Source organism: Primulina eburnea, chromosome 11, assembly GCF_022965805.1.
Source record: "Primulina eburnea isolate SZY01 chromosome 11, ASM2296580v1, whole genome shotgun sequence".
Classification (NCBI taxonomy): domain Eukaryota; kingdom Viridiplantae; phylum Streptophyta; class Magnoliopsida; order Lamiales; family Gesneriaceae; genus Primulina; species Primulina eburnea.
This window is the reverse complement of record NC_133111.1, coordinates 36,307,473-36,329,167: the sequence shown is the minus strand read 5'-3', so window position 1 is coordinate 36,329,167 and position 21,695 is coordinate 36,307,473. Positions and strand designations below refer to the sequence as shown.

Sequence of the window (21,695 nt, the reverse complement as noted above, 5' to 3'; positions counted from 1 at the left end):
ATGATTTCGCGCGGTGGCGCGCGATGTTCTGCTCGGGTGCTTGTCTTTGCGCGCGCGGCTGCGCGCGATGGCGCGCGCCTCACTGTTCTTGCACTTATTTACCTGTGCGCGCGCGCCTACGCGTGATGTCGCGCGGCCGCGCGCACACATCTGTCCGGTGGCATGCTCATGGTTGTGCGCTTCTTGGTCCACTTGGCTTCGTGTTCGCTATTTTCCCCATTCCTGAAATGACAACAGAAACAAACCAAAAACGCATAATTCTGTTCGAAACAAGCATAATTCCAAATGGATTCTAATATAAATTAAGTGCAAATCATGCACTTATCAGTGGAAATGTGAGATCATTATTCATTGCAAAATTTTGGAGTAATTATTTTGTTAGATCGATATAAGACATCTTAGAAGTGTTCCAGGGTTGTGTTAATAATAGATGAAATTATTCTTGATCTAAATTGACCAGTCAAGTAATTTTATATGAAGTGCGAAAATAACTCGAATTGTTACAACGAATATTTTGGTTAAACTGATAACAAAACATGTGTGAACCGATAAATATGTGTTGGTCAAAATTGATTGTGTACAAATAGATAAATAAGCACACAAATTTGTTTCTAGAAGTTTCATTATCAAATCTCTTTATCTCTTCCTTCTTCTGTTGCCAGAAAAAATTCACTAGAAAACTTTTATTTATACAAACTTGTTGTACAAACGCATCTCAATCGGTTTCATACTCTCAACTGTGACTCCTAGCATACACTCAGTCACTCAAGACGACAAACCATAACTGACCTACAGTCGGTCAATCAAATGACAAACATAATTATCAACTCTAAATTCTACTATCATTCTTCATGAAATTGCTGCACAATGTGCATATTAATCCTTGACCTGATTTGGAAATTAGGTCGTGCTCTGATGCTGTGAGGTGCTCCTTACTTGAGTTGATATGACGGTGGAGTGTGAGCATTGTTGGTGCACCATTTTCTCATACCAAAAGAACATTAGAAGTTTAAAATTTTAGGTTTGACATTCAAAACATTCATTGGCGTCGTATAATTTAAAACATTCATAAGATGTTTAGATCTGTTTATCTTTGTGTATTTAATGTTGCACATAAAGGATTAGCGAAGTTAGTCATTTTTGTACATCTCTACGAACAGGTCTTCCTACTTTGATCGTCTAATCAAGTCCACGATCAGAGACTAAACTCCTTGCTTAGATCGCACTAATGATCTAAAAGAACTTTAGGTCGAGACTGGATTACCTGAATTCCATAAATCCGACGGCGATGTGGCTTGAATTTTCCTTGTGAAAATGGGATGGCCAAGTTTTTGAGGAGAGAGGGAAGGAAAAAATTTTGGTGGACAATTTTTTCGTCCAAAATCTGTGTGTTAAAACTTGTATTATTTCATATGACCATCAATAAAATATTTATAAAATTTCTTAATTAATTGTTAGTCAATTAATTTATCAATTCTAAACCGCTCTAAAATATTTAAGAGAATCATGTACATAAAGTAGTCGTTATTATTAAAATTATTGTTTAATTAATAGATTCTAAATTTATTAAATAAATAATTATGAACTCATTATAGACTCGATCAAAGGAGACAATGTCGATGCACCAATGGTAAATTTCTTGTTCATATAATGAAAATTAAAAATTTTGAATATCAAAATTTCCACTGATCCATTTTTTACATATGTCAATTTTGTGAACTTCTTCACTAAAACAAGCAGTTTCACTCTCTTTACTTAATTAACAGTTAAGCTAAGTTTCACAACTTTCAATACATGGAATCCGCTTATAAACTCAGTTATAAACAATCTGTTTGATTTCCATCAAACTACATTTGTCAAATTCAACACCTTAAACTTGACTGTCACAATGGAAACAGATAATCTGATACTTTTGTGACCCTCGATGGTTCAAAGATAAAGCTAGCCGTGAGTTCACAACTTTATGTGATTCAGAATAACATTTTTTCTTATTTGTGATTACTTTTATTCGAGATTACCCTAATTAGCCTCATTATTTTCATCAATACTTTGATCGTGAATATCAGAACTCAAGTCTGATTACACCTATCGGATCATGGTAAAAGCATCTAATAGTATCGCTCATAATCCTCTAGGTATAACTGATAGTGCATACAAGAACATTAAGTTATAGTTGTCTTACAGTACAGTCCTTTCAACTCATATATTCAGATCGATATGCAACTATTGGTATATTGAGAGTTGCAAATGAATTCGATAATGATGTGATATATATATATATATATATATATATATATATATATATATATATATAATCGTATATGCAGCTAGGAAAACACTTTCCATTAAAGCACATGTTTTGCTCTGGGTAGAGACTATTTACATTAATAACACATCAGATCACATAAAATACTTCATCTCGCCACCTGATGACGCTCAATGGAGTAGGTAAACGGATCAAAGTGCATGCTAGTACGTAGAGCCTCTATGTTATCTCGGGTCAAAGAACTAATGAGTTACAACCATAATCGCAGACTTTCCACTCGATAAGTGATAACTACTTAGACAATCTGATGGAAGGTTGTTCAGTGCATTATCAAACGATCACTCATATGTATGAATGAACATCTTCATACCCTTACTAATGAAACATGACGTTTACATCACAGAAGTTAGTCTCAAGTTCAAGCGACATTTATTCTTATTTTAGACAGCTGAATTGGCTATGAACCTATTTAGAATATACGGTACATTTCCTAATACGTTTTATGATGTAGACCTCATGATACCTATAGTATATCCAAGGACTTTATCTATGCAGATTACATGAGTATACAAATACAGTAAATTCCGTAACTGGATATAACTGTAAAATATTATTAAAATAAAGATTTTTTTATATATAAGATTCAATAAAGCACAACCCACAAGTTGGTTCGCTGAACACCTACTCTAACAAGCACATGAAAGGATGCTTCTCTACTTGAGAGTCTTGAGAATCCATGGTGATTATTTTGACGCATTCTTAGATAATATACATAAATTATTCTTGTGTTCTCAATCATTCTTCTTCTTCTTCGGACTTTCTCTCTTTTATATAAGTCTCTCATGATGATCATATTTGATCTTATCAAGATTATGCACCGTTGTCTAAAACGTTGATATACTATGTCCTTGACTCTAACCACATTGAATTTTTTGTCTTTTGAGTTCAAAGACTATATTTTTCTTGCATTGTTCGTCGGTTTTGACTTGTTTAAACTTCGAATCTGGAACCAATAACTTGTCCAGGACTGAATTTGGATTTATCAGTTTTTTTTTTACATCAAACTATGAGGAGAAGATATTCTCGAAAAATTTGGTAGGAAAATCATAGAAAGGTCGTTTTCTTAAAAACAAAATTATTCTCAATCTTTGAATTATGTTTCATAGTTGTAGTTGGGTTTAGCCAAGTTGAAAATTTTTGTTTTTGGAAAGACTTAAAGTGGAATATTTCACTAGAAAGTAAATGCAAGAAAACAAAATAAGGAAATCCGTGTCAAAGTTGTGTACTTAGTGCCCCGTGTTTCTCATGTTTAAACTACGCGGATAGAACTCTATTCGATTGACTCATAATGCCACATCCCATTGAATCCTACAGGTACCTTGAAATCTAATAATTCCATCCATCATACCAATTTCTTAGGGCAAAAACTTGTGTGAGACGATCTCACGGGTCGTGTTTTGTGAGACGAATCTTTATTTGGATAATTCATGAAAAAGTATTATTTTTTATGCTAAGAGTATTACTTTTTATTGTGAATATGAGTAGGGTTGACCCGTCTCACAGATTGAGATCCGTGATACGGTCTCACATGAGACCTACTCATTTCTTACATACTATACGTATATGTAAATAGTATTGTATACAAATTTAAAGTCTCATGTCATCTTAAGTAGATTCTTGAATAGCATTTACAAAATTCCCATGACATTGAAAATATGCTTAAGCATGCACCTCAAGTATTTCAACATTCTAAAATATTTAAAGTCGGATGTTTGTTATTTTACCAAAAACTATAGTTGGTGGTGACGATGCAACTCAAACTTTTTAAACAGTATAGTATCTCAAGCACTACTTTTCGATTGCTATATCAGTGGAGACAATTATTATACTTCAACTATCTCTCTCAATAATTGAACTCCTTGCAATCAATGAAAACCGAACCCTTAACATTGACTCTGATACCAATTTTAGGATCAAGCGCTTGTCCTTTTACCAAAACTTATAATTGGTGATAACAGAACAACTCAAATCTTTTAAACTGAATTACAGCTCAAATATCATGTTTCGATTGTTTTACCAACAAAAACAATTATTTTACCCAACAAAAGATGAAATAACTTTGGTATGTTACTCGAATGTAACTTATCTTTCATGTTTGGTAAAAGCTACTCGAATTCGAGGTTTTTTCAAAGTGCATAATTCCCAATAATTTCAAATATGGCTATAGCATTCGAACTCACTTTATCTGGTAAAGGCAATAGCCAAATCACTTTTTTTTTTAACTAAAGACTATAGCATGCCGTAAAATCCTTCCTTTTGCTAAAGTACATTTAGTACTCAACAATAAAAAAACATTGATTCTAGCTTGCTTTATATTGGTCATTTCATATCATTGGTAGATTATTTAATGGAAAAATAGGTAAATAATTGAGTAGATCTTTTGTGAGACGGTCTCACGAATCTTTATCTGTGAGACGGGTCCAACCTATCGATATTCACAATAAAAAGTAATATTCTTAGCGTAAAAGTAATAATTTTTCATGGATGACCTAAATAAGAGATCTGTCTCATAAAATACGACCCGTGAGACCATCTCACACGAGTTTTTGCTAATAATTAAATATAATCAACACATAACCGAGGGATGGAATTTTTCCGAAAATTTGATTTTTGGACTCAAATCTAAATATTTGAACAGGAATTTCGAGTTGCCGGTAACATATAATAAAATAATCATATTTAAAATAAAAAAAATTTGAAAAAAAGAGTTAATATAGGGATATGTTCTGGGCTTTACATGAGATTAACTTAATCAATCCAACTTTTCCTATGACCTAATTATATGTTAGTGAATAAAAAAATTAGGTTAGTGAAAATGACATAAAGTCAATTCTATTTGAGGAGTGTTTGAGATTCTTTTTATTTATTTTAAAATGATTTTTATAGAGATTTTTTTGAAAGTAAATGAAAAACAAAAACAGTGAGTGCTGAAATAAAATCATTAAGTAAGCTAAAGTTTGAGTGTTTGGAGAAAATTTGATTTCAAGCTTTTTTTTTTTGTAAAATTACAACAATACTATTAGCCTACATAATATTTATATTTTTAATTATTTAAATTTTGATACTCACACCATAAACAATGTATTTATATAATAATTATTAAATTTTGAATATTTTGTATCAAAATTAATTTATCTTTTTATAGCATAAATGCTTAACGATTTATATAAGATTTAATAAAAATAAAAAAAATCATGAGAAAATTTGTATAAAAAAACATCTCAATCTTGCTTCTAACTTTTGTTTAAAAGTTATAAAAGTTGAAGCAGAAGCTGATTTTTACAAACGCGGTAAAACAATTCCACTCAACTATAATCTAACAAGTGTTTGTTAGAAACTCTCTGAGACACTCTTAGTCAGATCTACTTAAATCAAGAAGTCGACTTCTCATTTAATTTCCGAGTTCTTGATGTTCTAATAAGTTAATCGAAGGAAAGGGGTTCCCACAAGATGAAATTCCCAGCATAAATAACTTGTAGATCAATTAAAACCCTTTGTTTAATTTTTGTAGCATGTGTAAAATAAGGCATTTGTTAAAAACTAGAGGTTAACAATTATGCAACAAATTGTGTGCCAAATTGAAATAATTGATTATCATGATTGATACTCTCCAAAAATTGTCCGGTCCAGCTACCCAATCCATGTGCCCATAATTTTCTAAAATATAAACATATTTGATAGGGGGCGTCTCGATTTTTCGTGTGTGACCACTCTAATGTTTAAGTCTTTGCAAAACATGATATGATACGATTGAGAAGAGAAAGGTAAAATGAGTACAAGTCGAGTACGATTTAATAGTTTTTCGTGTTTTTCTCTTATAATGTGATTGAATAGTTCTAACGACAAGCGATAATTTTAGGTTTTATATTTAAAATCACGTTTTAAGTGATAGATGGGACATCGTCAAGAAATTAACTTTAATTTATTTAAAAAAAATTAGGGATCGATTATTTAAAATGTAATATAAATATTAATTATATAAAATGTGCTAACTTTAATATTTTAGATTCAATGTCTTTAAGAAATACACTAGTACGACCAAAATTTCATTTAAAAGTTATGATAAATCAATACACAACAACTCATATGAGACGATAACTGTTCAATTTTATGAGACGAATATTCTATTTGAGTGACCCATGAAAAAAATATTAATTTTTATTGTAAATATGAGTAGGGTTGACTTATCTAATACAAATAAATATTCGTGAGATCGTCACACAAGAGATCTACCACAACAATAACAATTCACACGATGTCGGGCATGAGATGATCTGACACACATAAAATTACAACAATATAATTTAATTAGTGACATGTTTTGGAGTAATTAATGACATTTGCAATATAAATAAATGCAATTTTCAGACGTATAACGTACTAATGCCATGACACCGTCCACTTTATTTTATTATCTATATATATATATATATATATATATATATATATATATATATTGTATTACGGTTAGTCAATGTTGAATTTTTCTGGTGTGAAAAGCATCAGTTACTCTTTATTCTTAAATTTAATGGAAGATTATTTTTTATACAAAAACAAACATTAAATTGTCTCATGAGTCAATTTTGTGAGACAAATATTATATTTAGATCACTATGAAAAAATATTAATTTTGATATTAATTTTTATGCCAAAATTAATATTTTTTTATTGTAAATATGAACAAGGCTGACCATTCTCACGAATAAATATCCGTGAGACTGTCTTACGACTTTTTAATCATACGAGAAATTATATTGAAAATATAAGTTTTTATATTTGATTTGTGTAAAATTTTCTATAATTAATTATACACAAAAATTCATATGAAACGTTCTCACAGATTAATTTTGTGAGACAGATAGTCTAAAACATGAATATCATGTATTAATGTGATTTTTTTTATCCATATTATTAATAACATTCTTAAATCAAAATAATAACACCTCTTCCTGGTAACAGGACCGGTCTTAAAAAAATTATTCCATATCATTACTCACTAATATATAAAAGATTTTCCTAAAAAATAATATATAAAATATTGTATTTTATATGAAAATTAATTGTACATGTGTACATCTAGTGCCATGATTCACTTTGTATACACAAAGAGACAATCTTAGAAGTACTATTGGAAATGTGCACAAAAAAATCATTTAATTATAATGTTAAATTTGCATAAATTTATTCCTTTATCTAAAAAAATCTCACACAAATTATTTCTAAATTATCTAATTTTCACCTCTATTTAATATTTTTATATGTTATTTCATACAATTAATTGAAATTTTATAATCAAATTATTTTATGAGTGAATCTAATGTGAGACCGTCTCACGGATTAACCCTACCCATATTCACAATAAAAAGTAATACTCTTAGCATAAAAAATAATACTTTTTCATTGGTGACCCAAATAAGAGATCCGTCTCACGAATATGACCCGTGAAACCGGCTCACACAAGTTTTTACCTTATTTTATTTAACAATTACATAAAACCTCACACTCTTTTCGTGTAGAGAGATTGGTCAACGTGATAGCGAAGATTACGTACGCTCTCTCGTCTTCCACCTAAGGCTAAGGTCGGCTTGACTTTGACCTTAGCTAAGAATTTCATTACCCAAATTTTGAATATCTTGTCCACCTTTTTAATTTCTAATAATAATAATAATTTGAAATATAATATCCATAAATATTTTAATTTTTTTACATAAAATATAAATATAATAAAAAATAAAAATATCATGAAAAACGAGTAATTTTTAGAGATCAAATTTACTGAATATATAATTTAACTCTTTTACCTACTATCATACTCAAATCAACTCCGAGTCTTTGTTCCACGTGTTAAAATAAAAAAGTCGATTATTTATAATTTATCTGATATCAAAATTTCAAATTTAAGACGATAACTTCTCCTAATAAAAGAAAACAAGAAATCATGTATCAACATGTATCAACAAAAATAGAAGTCCATACTAATTCTTAAACATTTCTTTCACATTCCAATTTTCTATTTGATGGTTTGTGACATGTTTGACTTTTCTTGCCCACACACGGCTTTTAGTCTTCTAGATTCCAATTTACAACTCATGCTCGTTTTCTTCTGCATCTTCCTCCCCACCTTCCTACTATGTGTGTCTCTCCGTGTGTGTTCTATATAAGCTTCTCTTTATATCTACTCTTCCTTGGTCGATGTATTGCTGCTAGCTACAACGTTGCATATACACGCAGAAAACACAAAGAAATATAAGCAAATTTGGAGTTTTTTTTTTTAATTGAAGAGGGGGAGAAAGAGAGATTGTTGCACGAGGAGTTATGGAATTCACAAGTCTGTTGGACACTTCGTTGGATCTTAATATCAAACCTTTCGGATTCCTGGATGAAGTTCCCATATGGGTAAGTCTATGGATCCGGTTTGGACGGAAAATGAGGAGATTTGTGTGTATATATTTTTATCCAAATTACAGCGTAGAGTCTTACTGAAAAGATGGTGTTTGTAAACATTTTTTGTTTGTTTGTGCAGAAACAAGAAGTGGGAGGCGCTTTCATTGGGTTGGGAGAAAACTTAACAGTGAACGAAGAGGTTAGTATTATATTGGGTTCGAATTAATATGCAGCCAGCCAAATCGGGTCATATCTATTGAGATTGAAGCTGCTCTTCCAAGAAACCGAGATTTTTACTTGAGAATCGAGCCTTTTAATTATCAATTGAGTTGGATATTTTGTGGGGTTTATTTAATGAGCTAGATTTTTTTTGCCGTCTGCAGAGAGGGGCTTTGATAGAAGAACTAAAGCGAGCGAGTGCTGAAAACAAGAAGTTGACGGATATGCTGACAGCGGTGTGTGAGAACTACACAGAATTGAGGAGCCAATTAATGGAGCATACAAGCAAGACTCCTGGAGGACCAAAGAAGAGAAAAGCTGAAAGCAGCATCAATAACAACAATATTGGGCCTTCAGAAAGTAGCTCTAGTGATGAAGATTCATCAAAGAAACCAAGGGAAGAACAAATCAAAACGAAGATTTCGCATATTTACACGAAAACTGAAGCATCTGATACAAGCCTTGTAAGTTGTCATGAATACTCTTAGTTTCTGTGGATAATTTCGGGATGTCTTGACCCGGTTACAATCGATCAGGAAACTCCGCATTACGACGGGCATTAACTTATAAGACCATTGTTGGCCTCTTTCTAACGGCTTAAGGGTCATGAGATTCATTGATTAAATCCACAAGAAATTGGTTTTTATTCTATAAAATTTTCTTGTCTTTGTTCCTCGATTGAAAGACCATTTACTTGAACTGTAGATCGTTAAGGATGGGTATCAATGGAGAAAATATGGACAGAAGGTGACCAGGGATAACCCTTGTCCAAGAGCTTACTTCAAGTGTTCTTTTGCTCCAAGTTGTCCTGTCAAAAAGAAGGTAATAATTCAAGATTTAAGGCCTAACTCATCCACTAATCAAGTGAGAACCTATAAACTAGAATACCAAGTCTTTTCTGATGTTTTGTTTTCTTTCAGGTGCAAAGGAGTATAGAAGATCAGTCAATCGTAGTGGCGACTTATGAAGGGGAGCACAACCATCCTCCGCCTTTGAAAGCAGAGACGAGTTCTGGGTCCAACAGGAACTTGACACCCGGCACTTCACCATATTCAACGTCTCCGCATTCGTCTGCACCGACTATAACTCTTGATTTAACAACACCTGAACCGGGCCATGAAGAAACGAGAAATGCAAGAGGCAGAATGATGAACCAGAACTTCAACATTTCCTTGTTGAACAAATGGTTTCAACTTTAACCAAGGACCCCAGTTTTATAGCAGCTTTGGCAGCTGCCAGTACAAGAAATTTTCTTTTACAAAATGAGCATTTATAAAATGGTTACGATCTTGTTTTTGTTGCTTCACTACTTAGATGAAAACAATGGGAGGTTATTTTCAAGATTCTTGTGCATTCAAGGTTGAAAATTCATATTCTTGGCTTATTTAATACTTCATACTTGCTACATTTATTGATGCTTACCGTAAATCTTGAAGTACCTAACACTAAGTTATGCAAAAAGTGACTAAATAAAATTGGTGTGTGTGTGTGTGTGTGTGTGTGTGTGACACTAGTTTTAGTAAAAGATTTATGCATAGTCGAGTGCAAATTGCTAGACTAATAATACAGTAACCTAGATAAAAAGAACAAATGCAGTGCAAACACAAGTCCACTCTCTTATTCATAATCCAAAATCTGGTCACAATGGAGGGTGGAGCCGACCTCAAATCATTTGAAGATGGTTCAGTTGGAGTTTCTCAACGTTCTCGTTCCGATTTCGTTGTGGTTTTACATCAGTGCTATTAAGCAAAATCTTGTTATTCAGATGTCGATGGTAAAAATGAAATAGTAATGCATCTGGTGAGATTATATGTTAAAAAGTGAACGTTAGATACCTGCAGATAACCATGTCACGACTCTTGGCCAACTTTTCGACAAAAGGGACATTCTATGGGCAAGGTCACAACTCACAAGCTACTGAGCTGAGGGCCAAATATCATATCTCAAGATCACTTGCAAGCTGGGACAACAGTTCAGTGGACATTTGTGCATTTTATGTTTACGAGCAATAGTCCAAGTAAATATGAAAACAAATAGTGGTAGAGCCTTTCAGCCAACAAACCAGTGGTAGCCAAGAAAATGTAGTGTATGCAAATTGTAAAAAATGACTCCAATATATATATAGGCCTAATTCCAAGTGTTAACATCCCTAATAATTCCACATCAATAGCCTATTCTTCCATCACCATGATTCAATATCAACACTTCTCTATTTTTGTTATAAAATTTTAAACAAAGATTGCGCTTATATGTATGAATTTAATTTTGAGAAATCATTTTGATACTGAGATGTTTTGAAGATTAATTTCGGACAACACTCATATTGTGAAATACATCTTAATTATTACTGAAACTGTATAACTTGAATTGAAGTGGACTTGAGATTCACTTTGTTTGCACTAAGATGAAAGAATTTGACGATATGGATTTTTAATCAATGAAATTTGAATTCATTTGATTGTTTAAGTAAATTAATAAATTTATGTTAGACAGATTTAAAATCTTTTTTTTTTGTCAATTCATATAAATAAAATGATAATTATGAAAATATCTCGTCAAATCAAATCATTATTTCCAAATCAAACGTCACAGTCAATTTTATGTATAGGAGAGATCATTAAAGTTGATCGTAATTAGAAATTAAACTCAATTAAGCCCACTAAACCCACCAATAATCAATGAGTAGGTCTTATGTGAGACCGTCTCACGGATCTCAATCTGTGAGACGGGTCAACCCTACTCATATTCATCATAAAAAGTAGTACTCTTAGCATAAAAATCAATACTATTTCATGGATTACCCATATAAAGATCCGTCTCACAAAATTTGACCCGTGAAACCGTCTCACACAAATTTTTACCATTGGACATTCAAATAAAATTTGAAAACTGCGCGAATAAAATCTTCCACTAAAAGTGGACCCCACCAAACTAATAATGGATAAAACCGAACCGCACTCAATAATTTATTAATTATTAATTATAACCCTCGAAGTGGGCCCCACTTTGAACTCAAACCCCCACAAAAAAATACTCTTATTTTAACCATTTCCCCCGTCCTTCAGCGGACACTCGGATTCTCTTTCCCACCACGTGGCGATCATCAGTAGCTTCGGATTCTAGCTTGGAAGCAGCCACCGAAGCGAAAAATCTTCACTCCGTATGCGCCTCCTATCTTCTTCTTTAGCTGAAGCCTGCAACTCAACCCACGTACACTTTTTCTTCTCTCTCTCTAAAATATATGCGTTTTCCATATGTGCTAGCGTAGTTTGTAGACCGATTCTGTCTCCGATGATCGCAGATTTTTCAGATGATGTCTCTTTTTAGGAAGAATAAAGGTTATTTTTTTCTTTCTTTTGATCGGGTTTTTTTTTCCTTGGTGGATTTCGAGAAAATAAACTCTGGGTTTTACGGTGGTGCTTATCGTTGGTTGATTTTAAATTAAAGAATTTGAGTGATGGAAATGTTTGATCATCGAGGAGGGAGATGAAGTGGGTTGTTTGTTTTACCTGTTTAGCTTGACTTAAATATGATCTTAAAGCTGAATCGTATGGGTTTCTGTCAAAGATGAGTACTTTCGGTTTTTTTTTTTTTTTTTTTTCTGGTAATCGGAATTGTTGGGCTTTTGGAGTTGAGTTTTTTGGTGAAAGTAAACCCGTGTGCCGTCTTAAGGAGTATTGGTTTAGTTAAAGAAATGTTAGAATAAGTTGATTTTAAGGTACGTTTTGGTTTTACGTGTCCTATTCGTGTTGTCTGGGATAAGGCTTAAGTAGCAGTAATTGTTGAGAATGACTTTTATTAAGGCCGTACAGTTTCCTGGAGCCCAAGGTCCATAGTTTAATCGTGACATGGTGATAGCAAAGATGTAATCCCTGCTTTTGTGCCGATGGATTTTTGGCAAAGTATTCGTCTTTTGTTTGTATCCTAATTTTTTCATTATTTCTGTTCATGGAACGGGTCAGAAGCGTAATCATTGTTAGGCCGTTGATGTATGAGGCACAACAGTGATTTTGAGATTCTTTCTTGAATTGGCGAGGGAGTAACGGAATAGTAATTCTTGCAATTGATAGCATATTCTTGGCGATAAAGTTTCTAGCTTATGTTTTTATCACGTCTGTAGTCTTGTGTGCTCGTTATGGATTATATTTAGAAGCGAGATGAATTCTGTTGCTTATTTTTAAAACTTGGTATTATGAAGTGTAAGTTTTATGAATATGTGGCAAAGGCCAATGTCTTCTATGTACGATTTTGTTTTCTTTGCTTATAAATAACACGTCCTACCTTCTGCTGTTGGAAGCATCATAACTGTGGCTGATAATTCTTGTTATGATTTATAAAGCAATAGAGTAAAGCTTGAGTTCAAGTGCATGAAGGCTTGGGCTAGCTGGTATGCAAAAACACAAGTTTTTCAGTTTTTTCCCCTTTAAAGCATGAGCAGCTTTAATGTTTGGGTGCATGAGTGAAAAAGAGTTCTTTTTGCAAAAAATACAAAGTGAAGGCATAGCTGGGGGCTGGGGAAGGCAATGATAAATTCAGATATAAAAGTCAAGGGCATAATAATGATTGATGTTGCACGTGTAACCCTGACACTGGTTATTAATGGACATTCCTTCTTGTCTGCAGAGACTCTGATGTGAATAAATCAGAATATAGCATTGAATGGGGGGAGCTTGTTCCAGGAAGCGAGACCAACAGGTCAATGAGGATAGCTCACACAGAGGAGCTTGTGGAAGATATAGTAAAAGTGGGAGCTCAAAATGGCTTGGGTACTCTTTTTCTAGAGCATCAACCATGGATATCAGCCAGGGGAAACGAAGCTGTCCCTCGCTTATGAATTTGTGTATATATAAGATTCGAGAAGTATGTTTTCTTTTCTAATAGTTATTGGTTTCAAAGTAGAAGCAGACATATTTTAACTGCGGTTAAGGATTTATGTTTCATTGAAGGACATAAGCAAGTATAACAACTTCTCTATGCTGCCGAGGGACATTAGTCAACAGATTTTTGATGAGTTGATCTGTTCTCAATGCCTAACTGATACTTTACTCGAAGCTTTTCGGGATTGTGCTCTTCAGGTTAAACTTAAAACTTCGTAACGGGTGGCGTTAAAATTTACCTGGATGCTAAGAGGTTGATACTTTTGACACATGTTTCTGTTAATTGCAGGATATCAATTTAGGAGTATATCCAGGTCTTAATGACAGTTGGATGGATGTCATTTCTTCACAGAATTCTTCTTTACTGTCTGTGGATCTATCTGGTTCAGATATCACTGATTCTGGATTAGCTTGTCTCAAAGAATGCAGAAATCTTGAATCCTTGACCTGTAATTATTGCGACCAGATTTCAGACTTGGGCCTGGAACAGATAAGTGGTAACTTTTCTCTCCTCCTAGATGAAGGTTCCTCATTTATAAGACCCTTCCTATGCTCCTCCGATATTGTTATCCTACAAGAAAACTTCTTTATTTGTTAGGCCATTAGTTGGTTGATGATATCTTGTTAATGTATTTACTGTTCCACTGGTAGTTGTAGTTGGGTATAAATTTCAATCTTAACCCAAATAATTTGTTCTGATGATAAATTTAGCATTACCTCTGCCATATCCTATGAAGATCCTCTTTGAAGATTAACCAACAGTTCAACATATTCATAAATTTTTTCTTCACCCGACCTTGAAGATAACTTGGGAAAGGTTCTATTGTTTGTGAGAAGAGAGACTTTATTTAATGACAAAGATCGAACGATGGATAAAGAAGTATATAATTATTTATTACCATTTGTTATTCTCTCCTTTCCCATGTTGCTGATGGAAGCAGTCTTTCTAGCCTTTTTATTCGATGTGGAGAATAATTCATCTTGCAATCCCATTCATGAGCTGCTGTTCTTTAATTTTCTGCAACTGATGCAGTTTTATATATTGAAATTGTGACCTCTGAGCAAAGGTCAGTATTTTTAGTTTATCAAATGTTGGTAATTTCCCCTCTAGTAGTGAGGGCAGGAGATAACTCTGTGGTGGAGAACAGCAGAACAAGTGTAAATATCCGATTATCTGATGTATGTTATTGTTATTTAATAGGTCTTTCAAACCTGAATTCTTTGAGTTTTAAAAGAAACAACTCGATCACTGCTCGAGGGATGAGTTTTCTCCCTGGCTTAGTCAATCTTGTAAAGTTGGACCTGGAGAGATGTCCGAAAATCAACGAAGGGTTAGTTCATTTGAAAGGTTTGTGATTTATGTGAACTCTTTCCGAGTTGTGGAATTATTTTCCTGTGTGTATTTCATTATCTGAATGTAGTGCCACCTGGAACTTTGCAATACTTTTTTCAATGTTGTGTATCATTGAAGTTTAATTTAGAAAGACGATATTTATATCTAAGGAAAGAAAGGAAAGTCTGTCATTCTAAACTTGATCAAGATTTTGCGAATGATTATTTTTGAGGACTCAAAACGCAAATATATAATTCTAGAGTTGCACTATCAAGTACTATGTGTTGTAAATTTCTTCTTGGTTTGGGTGTGTGAAAGGTGAATGAGAGACAATAAACGAAAAGAAGCAAAGAACTAAGTACTTTTGATATTAGCTCTTTTAAAGTAATTCTTTGTTTAATAGGTCACCTAAATTCTTTGGAGGTATTGACACTAAAACTTGGTCATGGTTATTAGTGTATTTGCACTCAACGAGTTTGCCTTCTGAATGCCATACTTAAAAATTCTCGTCAGTATTTAGGATTCAATTTACTTTTCGTTATTTGATATATCATGTTCGTATTGGCAGAACTTGTGAAGCTTGAATCTCTGAATGTCAATTGTTGCAATTGCATCACTGACTCGGATATGAAGGCTCTCTCAGGTAGCTCTCTTGTAATGTTTATGTACTCTTCAATTTAGGAAATGATGAAGAAAAATACTTGAATATTTGAGAGAGTCAAGTTATTTTTTTTAACTTGTCTTTAGCTTAAGAGAATATGCTTTCATCTTGTGTTTTGATGCGATCATTATTACCTCATTACGCTCACTGACTTGAGATCAGTCAGAAATGAATTAAATAGAATGGAATTTGGTTGAGCATGAAGAAAAAACATGTGTTCTTGTTTGGAGAAAATTTATCCATCTATTTTGCAGGGCATACAAACTTGAAGTCATTGCAAATTGCATCGAGTAAGGTTACGGATAACGGTATCTCATTTCTAAGAGGTAAAATGCTTTGAGTAAAACGAAATGATTGATGCAATTTGACCCATTGGAGCTCTACTTTTCTTTTGGGAGGCTCTTGCAGTGTGATTCAATATAAAATTCATGTTACCTGTGTAATGACCTGTTTATGGACCTGTGGTTGTATTGAAATCCAGTTGTAGTGCCGAAATTTTATTATTATATGCAGTCCTTTTCTGAGAGATTGTTTACTCAAAAGTGAAAGGAAGGCTGTTGATTTGTCTGCGTTCAAACGACACTTTTCTGTGACTTGAGAAATGTTGATGAAGTTATTAATATTGTTATTCTTTTTTTTAATTAATACCATAGTGCAATGATAAGAAACCAAATATTTGTATTGCAGCATTGAAGAAGCTTGCTCTTTTAAATATGGAGGGCTGTCCTGTCACGGCTCGGTGTTTGGAGTCACTTACAGGTATGTATTGTGTTTGTTTTCTAATCATACTTGTCAGTATGCTGTTCCAAGTATATTAAATGATTTTTGTGTTTCTGCAGCTCTCGGTGCCTTATTATTTTTGAATCTCAGCAGATGTAATTTGACTGATGACGGTTGTGATAAATTTTCAGGTGAGTTCCATCTTAAGATACTTCTATCGTGAAGCTAAAATAATAGCTGCTTTCTAAGCATATGCGTGATTATCCTGTGTGGAGCATCATGAATGAATGTATCGACGCAGGAGCATCATGAATGATACTCCTGCTTTCTAAGCATCATTATTCTCATTTTTCAATGTGAAGTAACGTCTTCGCCTGTTCTATGCTTCATACAGAGCTGAGATCTTTGAAAGTTTTGAATTTGGGATTCAATGATATCTCTGGTGCTATTTTGGTACACCTAAAAGGTAAATTTATTCTCATATGTGATAACATGGTGTTGAATTTTTCTCCCCCAACAATATCAGCTTATACTTGATCATGTTTTTGCAACAGTACTGAGGTTATGCTTGCTAGGAGTTGAATTATTTTGAATTATAAGTAACTGTTACTCATGCAGCATTTTCGTGATACAGGTTTAAAAAATTTGGAAAGCCTAAACCTGGATTCTTGCAGAATCAAGGATGAAGGGATGGTTCATCTTGCAGGTTAGTCTGTTTTTGATGTTTGGGTATCAAAATATGACGTGTCATTCTTTGCTCTTTCTGTCGTATCCCAATTTTTATTATGGTTCATAAAAATAACATCCTCTAAATTGAAGACGGCATTTGAACCCTCGTGTCAGCGAAGGATAATGCGAGGAACTCTGAATCTAAGACTTCATTTGGAATATTCGTTCCTGAATTTAAGACTTCATTTGAAATCTCCATCCCAACTACCCAACCAGAAACCCTCTAAGCAGTCTCAATACGACCCCTCTGCCCCACCCTATATGGCCATCTGCCACCAGGAGGTCCAGCACCTCCTGACCTATCATCTCCTTGCACACTCGTTACTGCATTGTTTGCTTTATTCAGAAATAGTTTTAGTCTACCTAAAGACAAGGTAATTTGTTTCCACCGCTCTTGTTAAGAAAAAAATGAAAGAAAATACTTAATTTGCATCCTGAATGGTGGGGCAGTATAATTAGGGGAACATATGTGAGAGTGATTTTTATTTTTAACTTCCTGTGTTGTACAGTTTCCTTTTTTTATTGTTACTTTTCTTTGAGGGGTGATGGGTTGGGGCACAGCAGTCAAAGTTAGATATGAGGGGAAGAAAGCCAGAAAAGAAGGAAAAACCAGTTTCTTTCTCTTGCCGACTTTTTTGTTTTTTCCGGTGAATGATTTGTAGGCCTATCACGTCTTAAATGTCTGGAGTTGTCTGATACTGAAGTTGGAAGCAGTGGAATACGTCATCTTTCTGGTGAGATGCAATCCTTGTGTTGCAAGTATATTTTTTATGATACTATATGCATACATTGGTATTGCTCGAAATTCATTCAGTATAGTATCATTGTTGCAGGTTTAATTAATCTTGAGAGTTTGAATCTTTCCTTCACTGGTGTTACTGATGGTGGTTTGAGAAAGTTGTCTGGCCTGTCATCACTCAAATCCCTCAATTTGGATGTTCGTCAAATCACTGATACTGGCCTTGCTGCTCTTACAAGTAAGCAATTTTGAAACGGATTCATAATCTAGTGTTGACAGCGTCAAATCACTGATACTGGCCTTACTATGATCTGATGTTTGTGGGTTTCTCACCCACTGTAATTGTATCAATCATTATTATTAATAAAATAATAAATAGTTTCTGATAAAAAAAAAAAGTGTTGACAGCGTATACCTTAGTGTCCCACCAGCGGGTATGACAGGAAGAAAACATTGAAGTTTGTTTCCAAATCGTGTTTTCTGAGCTCATTATTTAAGCAAATTTCTTTCATATCCTTAGTTTAATTTTATCTTTGTAATTTGTCTTATCTTTCACGTTAAGAGACTTGGTATCAGCAACAAAGGCAGCCATCCTTCATGTTTTTGCATCTCTTCTTGAAAGGGATACATTTGGTAAAAGTAGACAAATAATTCCCTTTATGTAAATTTAAAAACTCGGGGTCTATTTATTTTGCAGATTTGACTGGATTGACTCATCTGGATCTATTTGGAGCACGGATTTCAGATTCTGGAACTAGTTATTTGCGATGTATGCTACTATTTGAAGTCATTTGAACCCCACCCCAGCTCAATAGACAATGTTAATGGTCCTTGACAATTTCCCATTGCAAATATGCTGTTGGAAATTTGAAGTCAAGTCTCCAACAAGTTGACTATTCTTAAAAATTGGCTAAATTTTTTTAACAAGTGCAAATTGTTCCTCGTTTTCTTCATGTCTCCTTTTGTGGATTAGTGTGTTGGGGGGCGAACCAAACTTGAAGTAGATGAGGGTTACATCTTTTTCAAGCATGAGTCTGCAATATTTGTCTTTTTGTCGTGTGATATCACACTCCTGGCCGCTTGTATTGTTTTGTCCTTCAGATTTCAAGAACCTGCGGTCTCTTGAAATTTGCGGTGGTGGTTTAACTGATGTCGGTGTGAAGAATATCAAGGATCTTACGTCCCTCGTGCTTTTGAATCTATCCCAAAACCACCATTTGACGGACAAGAGCTTGGAATCAATATCCGGTAGTTAGTTAAACCCGTATAAATATTTTTCATGCTCTTTATGGTCCCCTGTCACTTACACTGTAATTTGTACTTGTAAACGCAGGACTCACACAACTAGTTTCTTTGAATGTCTCGAATTCTCGTGTAACATCAGCTGGTCTGAAGCATCTGAAGTCACTTAAAAACTTGAAATCACTGACGTTGGAGTCTTGCAAAGTGACTGCCAACGATATACAGAAGCTTCAGTCTGTGGATCTCCCAAATCTGGTGAGCTTTAGGCCCGAATAGCGCCTGAACAAGCACCCGCCGCCACCGCTGTATCTACATGCTTTCTGGAACAAAGCAATCCATCTCAATAAGTTGTACATATAAAAACAAGAATTATGTATGTGTAGATAATGATCATCCCTCCATGCCACATGTGAAGTACTGCTTCATACCTCTCCTTCGTGATTATGAAAGAAATGTATATAAGAACTTCCTTTGGCATGGATTTGAACGCATTTTCCTTGTGGAGCTGTGGGAAAATTGTGTCGACTCCACAAATCTGTAAATAAATGTTGGTTGTGTACCTGTGGATTATCCAATGATTTGTTATGTAATTATTTGTTCTTGAATTGGTCAATGAGTATGCTGAGATTAAATTTCGGTAAATTAGATTTACCAAAATCAATTTTCTAATGTAAATTCTTCCCATGAGGTCTTTTTTCTTAACTTGGAATTTGCCTAAAATTTACATATGGTCAAAGCAAGTAATTTCACTGAACTGTCATCATCTCAAGGTCTCAATTGTGATTTTGAAGATGAATTTGTATCATCTACATCTCAATGTTTAGAAATGAATCTAAATAATTTTGTTTTTGTTTATATAATAATAATACTAATAATAATGGGAATATTTATTATATAATGTGAAAATATAAGTTTGCTCGCAAAGACCGTCTCCACACGCAAAACAAAAGTGAAGGATAAATGACCCATTTCCAAGCGTGATTAAAGGCAATTCTCACTTCCAAGATTTCATACTTCCACATTATATGTGATTCTTGCATGGAACCTTTAAGTCCCCACATCCCTCAATTTCTTTTCCTTTTAGTCACACTCAAGTTTCAACTACCAACCCATTAAACAAACATAAATACGCAGAAAGAAAAAAGTCGTAAAAATCCGTTTACACGTAGTAAGTGTGTGTGTCTATATATATATATATATATGTCCACAAAACATTTGGGCACCATATTTTGGAACACTTAATTTTACACAATTATTAGGCCATGGATTGGTTTTCTTGGCTCTCGAAAACAAGCCTAGATCCGTCCTTGGCCTACGAGTATGGCCTAGCGTTTGCGCGAAACGAGCTAGAACAAGAAGATATACCTTACTTCAATCACGAGTTCCTCAAAAGTATGGGAATATCCATAGCGAAACACAGGCTTGAAATTCTCAAGATTGCTAGCAAAGAAAATGGCAACTTCCCACGTCCCATGTCGAGGATTTTGATCGCGATCAAGAGGACGAAGACGTCGTTTTCCAAGTACTTACGCACGTGGATGCATCATCATAAGGAACCGGCCCTCGCCCTCGTGCCTCGCTGCAGTGATAGCGCAAGGTGGAAGGATTGCAAGCTCAAGAGGAACAAAAGGCTGGTGGCGACTAGTAGTACAACGGGTCGGGCTCCCCTTTTTCTCACAAATGGGAGCCCCCTGGTGTTGGCTACTCCAAGAATCAGCAGCTTTTCAAGCCCTTTGCTGTATGACTTTCGAAAGGATGATGATAAATTAGTGGATGGAGACTATGAAGAATATTGGTCTCCTGCAGTTGAAGAGATCAAGTGGAAAACAATGTTTCACAACTTGAAACCAACTTGACCTATGGATCCTTTTGAAAAAACTTCATTCAAAATTTCATTTCTTTCATTTAAGAAGATCCCCTGCCCCTAACGATTAGATCATTACTAAGTTTTTGTCATTTTTCTTTCCTCTTGTGTCGGTTTTCGATGGCGAGACAGTGTTTTTTTGGCCCTCCCTTCCTAGACTTTCAAGTGGTTTTAGGTTTGGTTAACATCTTGACTCTGCATCTCATTGTTTGAGTTGCATGATTTTTTCATTCTCCGATAATATAATGGTGATGAATTTTAGATTATATTATTGTCTCAGCACTGCAGACATATGAGTTTCAATTTCAGGCTAAACAAGAATTCTCAAAATTTAAATATTTATACATAATTTATTTTTATTTTTTTTTTGGTAACAAAAAAAATTTAAAAAGAGTGGGGGTCATGTAGAAATCCCACGTTAGAAAATAAGTTGGGGTGGGGGTTGGGGGAGGCGTTGTTGGCTTTATCGGGCAGGAATGATGAATATGTCTGGCCCTGCTTTTAAATTGGTCACCACTTCTTTTGTACAGTAAAGTTCTATAAGGGCATTACATTCATTTGCACATCTGTATAATGACATGAATTTCTTTTAGTTTTGGGA

The 21,695-nt window shown here is 34.1% G+C and overlaps 2 protein-coding genes and 1 pseudogene across 5 annotated transcripts; all 3 read left to right on the top strand.

Moving 5' to 3' along the window:
• Positions 1 to 8,424: 8,424 nt before the first annotated feature.
• On the top strand, positions 8,425 to 10,325 carry LOC140805524 (probable WRKY transcription factor 40; annotated as a pseudogene).
• Positions 10,326 to 12,104: 1,779 nt separating this feature from the next.
• LOC140805523 (uncharacterized) lies at positions 12,105 to 19,843 on the top strand. Of its 4 annotated transcripts, none has more exons than XM_073161790.1 (17): positions 12,107 to 12,267; positions 13,275 to 13,316; positions 13,553 to 13,789; positions 13,876 to 14,004; positions 14,096 to 14,303; positions 15,008 to 15,154; positions 15,708 to 15,782; positions 16,055 to 16,126; positions 16,488 to 16,559; positions 16,640 to 16,711; positions 16,915 to 16,986; positions 17,155 to 17,226; positions 17,912 to 17,983; positions 18,083 to 18,226; positions 18,686 to 18,757; positions 19,090 to 19,236; positions 19,322 to 19,843. In XM_073161790.1, exons 3-17 carry the CDS (start codon positions 13,589 to 13,591, stop codon positions 19,504 to 19,506), a joined length of 1,740 nt encoding a protein of 579 aa, XP_073017891.1. In that variant the 5' UTR covers positions 12,107 to 12,267; positions 13,275 to 13,316; positions 13,553 to 13,588; the 3' UTR covers positions 19,507 to 19,843. The 4 variants fall into 4 exon arrangements, with proteins under 4 accessions (XP_073017889.1, XP_073017891.1, XP_073017890.1 ...); XM_073161789.1 differs by having other exon boundaries at positions 13,269 to 13,316; XM_073161788.1 differs by lacking the exon at positions 13,275 to 13,316 and having other exon boundaries at positions 12,105 to 12,267.
• Positions 19,844 to 20,492: 649 nt separating this feature from the next.
• On the top strand, positions 20,493 to 21,086 carry LOC140805587 (uncharacterized). The gene has a single exon (XM_073161848.1). It carries the CDS (start codon positions 20,493 to 20,495, stop codon positions 21,084 to 21,086), a length of 594 nt encoding a protein of 197 aa, XP_073017949.1.
• The last annotated feature ends 609 nt before the right edge of the window (positions 21,087 to 21,695 follow it).